Source organism: Lycium barbarum, chromosome 6 (assembly GCF_019175385.1).
Source record: "Lycium barbarum isolate Lr01 chromosome 6, ASM1917538v2, whole genome shotgun sequence".
Taxonomy (NCBI): Eukaryota; Viridiplantae; Streptophyta; class Magnoliopsida; order Solanales; family Solanaceae; genus Lycium; species Lycium barbarum.
Genome location: NC_083342.1, coordinates 112,200,763 through 112,211,617, shown reverse-complemented (window position 1 = coordinate 112,211,617; position 10,855 = coordinate 112,200,763). Strand labels below are relative to the sequence as shown.

The 10,855-nt window shown below is 31.9% G+C and overlaps 2 protein-coding genes across 2 annotated transcripts; one reads left to right on the top strand and one right to left on the bottom strand.

The window, feature by feature from the left end:
* Positions 1-1,237: 1,237 nt before the first annotated feature.
* LOC132645540 (uncharacterized) lies at positions 1,238-5,335 on the top strand. The gene is made up of 3 exons (XM_060362560.1): positions 1,238-2,239; positions 4,441-4,977; positions 5,196-5,335. Exons 1-3 carry the CDS (start codon positions 1,364-1,366, stop codon positions 5,289-5,291), a joined length of 1,509 nt encoding a protein of 502 aa, XP_060218543.1. The 5' UTR covers positions 1,238-1,363; the 3' UTR covers positions 5,292-5,335.
* Positions 5,336-5,461: 126 nt separating this feature from the next.
* LOC132645542 (uncharacterized) lies at positions 5,462-7,969 on the bottom strand. The gene is made up of 4 exons (XM_060362561.1): positions 7,480-7,969; positions 6,498-6,652; positions 6,325-6,391; positions 5,462-6,236 (listed from the first exon to the last, which is right to left on the bottom strand). The coding sequence occupies exons 1-4, from the start codon at positions 7,865-7,867 to the stop codon at positions 6,100-6,102; spliced, it is 747 nt and encodes a 248-aa protein (XP_060218544.1). The 5' UTR covers positions 7,868-7,969; the 3' UTR covers positions 5,462-6,099.
* Between the last annotated feature and the right edge of the window lie 2,886 nt (positions 7,970-10,855).

Genomic DNA, 10,855 nt, shown 5'->3' with positions numbered 1-10,855 from the left:
CCCCCCACAATTAGGAGAGAATTTTCTATCCTTTTCTAACTTATATTTCGTTATTTCCCTTTTATTGTGGTAGCTATAGTTTTCTTGGAATATTGAGAAAATGTCTTAGAATTTTTAAGTTTTAATTAAGTGAAAAAAGTTTATAAAAAATACAAAAAATAAATCTTGGTAAATCTCATAGTTGTTTCTTTGAATTAATAAGTTTGAATTCATGGATTTCTTTTTAAAGATGGGCTTAAGATATAAAGTTCATTAGCCTATTAGCGATAAATAAAATTTTACTTGGAAAGTATACAAATTATTTAAAAGTATTTATAAATATATATATATATATATATATTCTTATAAAAATTATGTATAAAATTTGTCGGTTCGGTTCGGTTCGGTTTTTTCTTCGGTTTGCTTTTAGTAAAACCAAAACCAAACCATTTTTATCGGTTTTTAAAAATTTAAAACTAAACCAAACCCAACCCAAGTAAATATCGATTTATTTAATCGGTTTTCGGTTTGGATAGATTTTTAACCAAACTGTGAACACACCTAGTCAAAATTACTTTATTTACCAACATATTCCATCTACGAAGAGCTATGCATTTATTGGGCAAGTGTACATTTTATTCCTAAAATGCTTTCAAGATTCTATTGATTACTCATTTTAGCTTCTTGAATTCCCGCTTACCATTCACAGGATTAAAAAAATATATATATTATATACAAAAAAAAAAAGAAAAAAAAAGTGAAAGAATTTCCAAATTAACAAACCAAATCCACTACCCAAAGAAGTAACTCCAATAAATTAATAGTATATCCTCTTTGTAATATCTACTTATTATTGATAATTTGTTACATTGAACAAGACCTTAGGTATATAAGGTCTAATAATAACATTATATTCTTTTTCCTTCTATATCAACTAATCTTGTCCCTTCTATATATATCAACACAGATATCTACCACAATTAGTTTACCTTATTTTGCAAGATTATTAGCTTGAAAAGAAAACCTATTTTTTATGCACACTCGAATCAATGATTAAACCAACCAAAAAAAGGTTGTTTACTTGTATCAAGCTTCTATAAGTCTTCAAAAAGGTGTTAAGACTTCAGAGTCGGTGTTAAGACTTAAGAGTCTGTATCAGATTGAAACTATCAGATAGTCCTAATTTCTCCAATATTTTCCATCCTCTTTTCTTCTACTCCACCCCCCCCCCCCCCCCCCCCCCCACAGAAAAAAGAAACTCCAAATATATAGCATTGGGGGAAATTTTGAGCTTTTGCAGAGGAAGTGTCACTTTGTTCTTTACTAGGAACAAATACTTTTTTTTTCGGTCTTTGATTTTGTTACATCTCAAAAAGGACAAACAATGAAAATCAGACCACAAGATCACGTGGTTACCTTTATTTGGGCAGAAACCAATACTGTGAGGAACACTTTCAGAAGAGTTCTTCCAAGAATCATGATCACTTTCATCTTCTTCTTTTGTCTTCTATACGTTTTTTACTCCCTAATTTGTTTAAACCCTTCATTCAAGTCCACCCTTTTACCTTTAGATACTTTTATTAGAATTAACGAAGAAAAACACTCAAACACTATCCAAAAAGCCCCAGAAAAAACTCAGCTCCACCATATTGTTTTTGGCATTGGATCATCACGAGCCACATGGAGATATCGAAAAGAGTACGTAAAATTATGGTGGAAGCCGGATAAAATGCGAGGATTTGTATGGTTAGACAAGCCTATGATCATGTCGAAGAATCAAAGCACGAGTAATAATTCTACTAATACAAGTACTTCTCTCCCACAAATCAAGATTTCAAGTGATACGTCAAGATTTAGGTACACGAATAAAAAAGGCGATCGATCGGGGATTCGTATATCCCGAATCGTATCGGAAACATTAAGAGCGGATTCGGAGAACGTGAGGTGGTTCGTGATGGGGGACGACGATACGTTTTTCGTGCCTGAAAATTTGGTTAGGATATTGAGGAAATATGATCATAACCAATTTTATTACATAGGGAGTGTATCGGAAACACATTGGCAAAATCATGAGTTTTCTTATAATATGGCTTATGGAGGTGGAGGTTTTGCTATTAGTTTTCCATTGGCAAAGGCTATTGAGAAGATGCAAGATAAATGTTTACAAAAGTATCCACATTTGTATGGATCAGATGATAGGATTCAAGCTTGTATGGCTGAACTTGGAGTTCCTCTCACTAAAGAAGTTGGATTTCACCAGGTTTGTTCTTCTTTTTTTTTTTTTTTTTTTTTAAATGAGTTCTGTGCATGTTAGTTTATCTTAAATCGATTTTTGGTCCTGCTTCTTAATTAGGTAATTTAGTACCGTGACCTTTGTTTAATTTAGTAAATAGAATCAAACAAGCAGTATTATATAAACCCATAATTAGCGGACAGCATATTTATTTCCTGAAATAACAAATAAATATAGTTTAAGTCATGTAACACTGATGTGACATTGTGATGTAAAAAGTTTTTTTTAATACTACTATTAGTATAGTGTTTGACCTAAGCAGGTTAATATTAACGCTTATAATAGAAATTACCTGTAAATATTTTATAATTGGATAAAGGACAAAAAGAAAAGAAAAAAATGCCAAAGGCTAGAACACAAAATTGTCTAATACTGTACCATTTAGTATAATTAAAGGAAAACGAAAAAGAAAGTAAAAAATGCAAAATGGGACACTACAGTTTTTTAATGATCAAAAGTGAGAAAATCCACTGGCTAGTTTTTAGCACATGTAGAATCAATTTCGTAGAAAAAAGGAAGTAACTAATCATAGTCAATTTATGGTGGTTTTCCGGTAAGATAGGTTTGATGTTTACCAAAGATGTGGCATAAAAAGAAATCAGTGGTGTTATCGAAATATAATCAGGCTAAACTCATGTATAATAAGGATGACCTACTATCTACATAAAACACGGCAACAATTAAGAAAAAAATCTATTGGAGTAAAAGTGAATTTCGGAACTAAAAAATTAGAACGGATTATGTAGTCTCAACTTAATTCATTATTACTTTCAGCTCAAATTATATATGATTTAGTGTGTGCGCGTGTGTATGTACATGAAAAAGAAATAGCCCCATAAAAATTATTCACTTTTTTTCCGGAAATTTTTTTCACTTTTTTTACTTTTAGCGTTTGGCCATAAAAATTATTCACTTTTTTCCGGAGTTGTATTCCAGAATACCAAAAACAAAAAAAACTTGTTTTTAAAAAAAATCACTTTTTTACACTACATTTCACCAAAAACTAGAATTTCAAAAACTATGATCAAACACAACTCCAACTCCAACTTCAAAAATTCCAAAAAAAGTAAAAAAAAAAATTGATATTAATGGCCAAACGGGGCCTAAATAACTTTAAATCTTGAATTATACCTTTTTGTTAGTCATTCGAGACCATTTCAGCTATTGTGCATAGCGTTAATTAAGCCAGATTTTGTAAAAGGGTGTCTTCCGGATAACTAACATATAATAATGTTCAGACTGCATATCATTAGTCAAAGAATGTGCTGCAAAAGTCATATAAAAGTACGAATTATCTAATCTTATCTTTAATTGTTAAAGTGAATTAGAATTGGTAGGTTGTCTTGGCCCCTTGAGAGAGGGCTAGGACCCTTATGATATCCAATCCTCAATACTAAACCACTTCCCCAACTGGGGTGGGTGGCCTACAATTATCTACTTTTCACGGACATGTCCCTTCTCATTTCTGAAATTATTTTTCATAGTTATAATAATTTGGACTAGACATACTGGTAGTTCAACTAAACACTTTTCTGTAAACGTATTTTATATCAGCTTTGCTCTCTTATTAACCTACTTATACTTTTATAATTCGAAAGTACTTAGCTAGGAAGGACTTAGCCATTATAAGTTCAACAATAACAAAAAAGAATTTAAAGAAGGGTGTTAGTCATGGAAAAAAAAAAACAAATAGACCAAAAAGTTAAGCATCACTTAAGTAATTAATAGAGATATGATTAGGTAGGAAGTTAAGCTAAACCACACACCTAGGAGAATGAAATTTTAAAATTTAATATTTCTTTGTTTGATCTCGTGGTATCAATTTCGCTATGATTTACTTTACATGCATAATCAATTAATAACTTTATTTGCTTAAAGTTTAATATGTTCTTGTGCTTATGAATCCACGGCCTAGAGTTTAAGCATGTTCAACCTTTTTGGCACATGAATTTAGCATGTCATGTAGTACCAAAAGAAAAAGCATGTCCATACGTTCTCTTTTTTAGACATGTCTCTTGTATGGTATCTTGATTGTTTTATTAGCTTTTTAGTACAATTCAAGAAAAATATTTCCAATTATTTTGCAGTAGTAATTATATTTTTCTTTTTAATATAATTCAGATTTTTATTTGATAATTTAACGGTATGACGCTGTTTATCTGGAACAGTTTGATCTACATGGTAGTGTTATGGGCCTGCTCTCAGCCCATCCAGTTGCACCACTGATTTCACTTCATCATCTTGATAAAATCCAGCCCATCATCCCTAAACTAAGCCGAGTTGAAGCCCTGAGACGCCTCAACAAACCCATAAAACTGGACTCAGCTGGGCTCATGCAACAGTCCATATGTTATGATAGGCCCAGGAGATGGACCATTTCTGTCTCATGGGGCTATTTGGTCCAGATAAATAGGGGCATCTTACCAGCCCGTGAAATAGAAAGGCCCATTACAACTTTCAATGATTGGTATGGTACTGGTGATGAATATTCCTTCACATTCAACATAAGGCCATATCATAACAATGGTTGCCAAAGACCATTTTTCTACTTGTTGTCCAATGCATATGCGACAACCAATCACACCACAAGCGTCTACGTGTACGACGGGGCCCCCGGACGGAAGTGCAAGTGGAGTATAGCTGATCCATCCGAGATACGCCGCGTGGAAGTGTACAAGAAGCCTGATCCAAATTTATGGGACAAGGTAAATGTTTCAGCTCTGCTCTTGTTGAATAGCTATATTGTCACCTGTATTGTTCGAACTCTTCAAAAATGTCGTTACATTCGTGTCGAAGCCTGCAAAAATGTATTACTTCTAAAGGATCCGACACACGCCCAACAATTTTTCGAAGAGTCCAAGCAACATAGATTGTCATTATGATATGTGCTGATACATTTGTTTTTGTGGATGTTTTCAAGCAGTCTCCAAGAAGAAATTGTTGCAGAGTTTTGCCAACAAGCAAGAATGACACTCTATTAGTAGATGTGGGTGAATGCAAAGATGGTGAAACCATCTAATTGTAGTGAAACAGACTAAAGAGGATTCTTCACTCTCTTCCTAGTGATCCATTCATGTCATTATTTGTAGTCTCCCCCGCTCCAGATTACATATATTGCTTTGTATAAAACAATCTAACACAATGCTTCAGGTGAGCTCCTAATTTTGATGTACTTCAAAAGAAAGAATACAAGAAAGAATGCAAGATCTGATTTCACATAAACTTACACTGAAAGAAGTTTTTCAATGAAAACTTCACTGTTCTATCACCCGAACATATTAATAGCACCTCCTTCTATTCTAAAAAGAATGCCGAGATTCAGAATATACTGGAGAACACGTCTAATTCTCTCTATTTTCCTCATGAACCAGCATAGTCTTATGTGAAAATCTGTTGAACTGACTTAAACAATATATACATACACTTAAAACGCTACACATTTGTTTCAGATACTTAACGCTTGTTTTTAACATGTACCAAAAGCCTAGTTCATTCAACATATGTGATGACATCTGTGACCAACTTAACACAGAAAGGGAGACTCCAGAGTTCTCTCAATGCCAAAGCTTATCTTGGATGTGAGATGCTGCAAGAAAAATTTATCCCCACTTCTCCAACATTTTGTATTGACCTTTTAATGCGCTAGAGCACATGTTTCAAGAGTCTTCTCTTCTCATCCTTCCTTCTTTTTCGACACCACTCACAAACTGACCTTTCTCCCCTTAAAAGTATAAATCTAGTGTATTGGTACTGTTTATATTTGTGTTCAAGTCGTGTTTTTGAGCCAGTTTGAGGCTTGTAGTTCACAGGGATCATTAGCTGTTACTTCATCCGCTGGTTTTTTTTCCCTTACTAGGCCTTAGGATTTGCTTCAGAAGAGCCATTTTTGGTACATTCCAATGCTCTATATGCCTGCATACTTTACCAGATTTCTCATCGAAATAGTATTCTGTATAACCGGTTGCTGAAATAAAATATAATGCAGAGTTAAGGGCAACGACTAGAACCAAACAATTCAATAGATGTAGAAGCAGTGACATGATTTCACAAACCTGAAAGAATGGGCTTCCATGGAAATGACAGTATGCAACTGAAACGCCAATGACCAATCGCCTTCTCCTATATTTACAAACACGTGCACAGGTAAACATCAAAATTAAGCAAGAAATTCATCTCATCAGAAGAAATAATTTCTTATTGCTAGCCGAATCAATTGGGAGCTAACCTCAAAGTCCTCCCACTTCATGAGTTTCATATTTGATGTTTCAACAAGGTAACCAAAATTAGTACAGTTCCTTTTAAACCGACTAAGCCCTTTGAAGGAACCCGCTGGATCCGCAAATTCACAGTTCTCTTCATATGCATTAAGGGTCAGGTTTCCTGAAGAATAAGATAGAAAAAGACTTTCAGCTAATTGGATTTCCTAGTGTCAATACTTAAATGTGAATCTTATAAACAGGAAATTATCAAGTTCTGTTACAATTTTTTGCAACTTAACTATATATGGAGCTCTGTGTATGCCACCTTTGTAAGCATTATTTCTGCTTTAGCATTAGGCTTATAGCATGTTTGGCTAAGTTTTCCAGAATCTGCTTATTTTGTCAAATGTGTTTTCCGAAAATTACTTTTGAAGATTAGCAATTTGTGTTTGGCTAATCAATTTGAAAGCACTTTTGCCTATATTAAACCAACAATTTGTACTCGTCTAAGGTTCCAAAAGTGCTTGTGGGAAAAAACTTTTTTTCAGCTCCTGAAAAACAGCTTCTATTACTAATCAAGAACACTTATTTTTTCCTATAAGCTTTGATCAAAACACCTCAACTCTCTAAAATAAGCACTATATATATATATAATACGCATTTTTTCACTATACTAACGGTTATTCTTGCTGCTTATTTGTAATGGCCTTCAAAACTTGGATCAATTAGCAATTTCACTATCACTGATTATTCTTCTCAGTAGATAGAGCGTGGAACTTATTTCAAGACTTTCTTCCTTCCCAGCAGCTACCGACAAAATCTTCAAAAGTTCTTAATCCCTAATAATACTGAACAAACCAACTTGATCCAAATAGTATGAGCACTACAAGAAATGAGAATTCTTTAGATATATAAAAGATTAATATAGCCAATCCCAATCCCAACTAATCCCGAATTAAGTCTGACTGATTCGTTGAAAATGTTAGTTAATTATCTTCAAGAAAATACCTGTAACAAAGTAGGATCTTTGGAAGTCATCTTTAATGGTATCAACCACAAGGGCACGATCAACAAGTCCACACCCATCAGCTTCAAGTTCCAAATTCCCCTCTGAAGAAGCTTCAGTACCCTTCGGAGAACGGAAAAATGATGCAGCAATGCCAAGGAACTCAGAACTATACCAAGCCATTTTGAGCAGCAAATTTTCAGACTCAGAATCTTGGCTGCTAGTGCTAGTACTAGTATTGTTGGATGAGTTCCCTGTTGAGTTTTCAACATTGCATCGTAACAATTTACTATGTATTTTCTTACTACCATTTGGCCCGAAAATTGAATGTTGGTTGCCGGATTGGAGATTGGGAATTCTAATGGAAGCAAAAGAAGTAAAAGTCGCCATAGCAAAGAAAAGTTGGCAGCTGGAACTTGAAATTAAAAAATTGTTCGTCTCACGGTTTGCCTTAGAAAATATCTCTGTTCTCACTAAATACTGACCTCAGAAAAAAAATTTGGCCAAACCCATCGTCAAGATAATTGACTTGAACGCTCAATTAAATCTTACTAGTGTATATGTCCGCGCTTCGCGCGGTATGAATAATTATTGTTATTTTTTTGTAATAAAAATATCCATCTTTACTTTTGATCAATTTAATCTCATTACATTCCCCAATCGTAATACTCAGTTGTTGCTCAATATAATTGTATTGTCAATAATGTTTGCTCTTTTTCAATATCCTCCGGTCTCGCTTAATTATTGTTGCCATTTTGCCAAATCTGAATAAAATCTTATATCTTACCGAGAAAATGATATTACTATAATTAAACATTCAATTTTAATAATAGTGAACTATAAAATAAATATTATATTTAATATAAGAACTGAATTAGAATCCAAAACAATACATAATTTTGTATGTATTATTGTAATAATTTTGTAATCTTATGATATAATATTAGTTTCATGAATAACAGTGTAAAAAATGTTCAGCACATGGTTTAGTTTATATCATTTAAAATCTTTGTATCATCCTTTTGTTCTTCTTCTTTTGTATTCATAGAATTAGATTTGCAAAATAAGGTAAGATGAAAATGAGAGAATTATAATTTTTAAAAAACTAAATAAAAATTGAGAAAATCACTTTTAAATATTTTATAAATAAACGGTCAACACATAATTAATTTTATATGTATTTAAATAATATTTTTGTGCTTATACTGTAATCTTAATTTCAAGAATTCAAAATATAACCAATAATAAATAGTTACGGGAAAAAATATAAAAAATTAGGTTATCGTTCAGAAGACTTGCACTATTTCATAGCAAACCGCATAATCCATCATCCCTAAAAAACAAAAAAAAAGAAAAGAAATAAGTGATAGTCTTAATATGTAGTTCGCTCTATTTAGACATTTTAAAAAAAAATAATAATAATCGAGCCTATTTTCTTATATATATTCCTCCAAAAAAAAAAAAAAATATATATATATATATATATTGATAAATCCATGAAGATAACAAAAATATTCCTCCAAAAGAATGATATCATCAAGAGGAACCCAATCACATATACCTCTCCACTTGTATTGTAATGAAAATATTCAACTACATGTGCATCTTGAAGATACATGCATATAACTTTTCTGTTAAAATGTACTGAAAGTCTCACAAACTTAACACAATCATACATATTCAAGAATACAAATACACATAATTTTATGAGAATAAATTAATATAATATATGTAATAGATATATACCAATGCTTTTGATCTTTGTGGGTATTACACTCTCTGAAACAGTCCCTGCAATAACATTTTCAAATCAGACAATTCTATATCCAAGTATTACTCCCAAAAGAAATACTGCATTCAACATTAGGCCAAAATATCCCTACTTTAAGCTTTCAAGAAAATCAAACACCTGATCTAAATTAGCACACTCTCATAAAAGAAAAATAGAAAACACACACACATTTATATGACAGACAAAGCATGCATCACATATTACAAATAAAAATAAAAATGAAAGAGAAATTCGTAGCAGCAAGAACATAGAAAATATAAACCTCGGTGGACTTGAATTGAACTTTGAGATCGTATATCCCTTTAAGTGCCAAGAAGATACATATGCTCTAGAATTCACAATGCACAGTTGAAGCAATACCGTTTGGATTATATAAGGCTTAGGTTATTGTCTTTTTAGTTCCAGCCATTACTACATGATTAATACTACACATTCAATAAAATTAATTTAAGGGAGAGGAGAAGAACCATAACATCTAGAGAATTTAGTAGAGACTTTAAGGCTGCATATTTATTTTTAATATAAGACAAAGTAATAGGATGAGTTTAAGGAAAAAAAAATGACAAAATGTTATAAATAATACAATGTGCAAGGTGTAACATTTGTCATAATTAAGAAATTATAAAGAGAGTTAAAAGAGTGACTTTTGGATTTTTTTAACATAGCATGTAAATAAAAAAAATGAGAGAAAAATCCAAAAAAGGAGAAAAAAGATAAATAGGAATGATGGTCATAGAGATGTGCCACATCACCTTGTCTATGCCTAGCTTTATATTATATATAGATTTCATTTAGACACCCTTGGGCTCAATTAAATCTTATTTCATTTAGACACCCTTGGACTGTACGATGGAGACACTTTTTATATGATCAGTCAAATATACGAAGTGAGTGTAACACATCCGCCTATAACGTATCAAAACGGTAAATTAAATGAACACATGTGCCATATATATCAAAAATAATTATGAAAGAGAGCATAACTTTATGAATCATGAAGATTTCTTTGGTTACAATTAATACTTTACAAAGTTCTTTCATATTTGGGCCTGAAAGAGAATATTTTATTGATAAACTTTATGAATGTCTAAACGCTCTTTGCAATCTCCACAGTCTCTCTTGTTTTCTCTTATTATATCTTTCGTTATGAAAATAGCTAGTAGCATCTCTATTTATAATAGTAAGAAATCTACGTATTCCTATATTAATTTGAGTATAAATCCTAACTAGACATAAATTAAAATATTAAATCCTAACTAATTTTGATTTCCTATAATTTTGAATTATTATTTCCAACAGGATCCAGCAACAAATTCTAAGAACTTCTTCAATACAGCCATGATTCTTTCTTCTTCATCACCTCTTTCGTGTAGCAAAGAATTTGATTCACCATCTTGTTTGACTCCATTGAAAATAGGGAAATAGGTTTTTTACTCTAACAAAATGGTGATATCTATGATAAGAGAAATAAAAATAATTTGAAAAAAAATGAAAAAGAAGAAGAAAGGAAAAGTAATTTAAAAAATCTAAAATAAAACTTGTTGGAAGGAGAGAAGGAAGAAGAAAAGATTAGAAAAATAAAATAT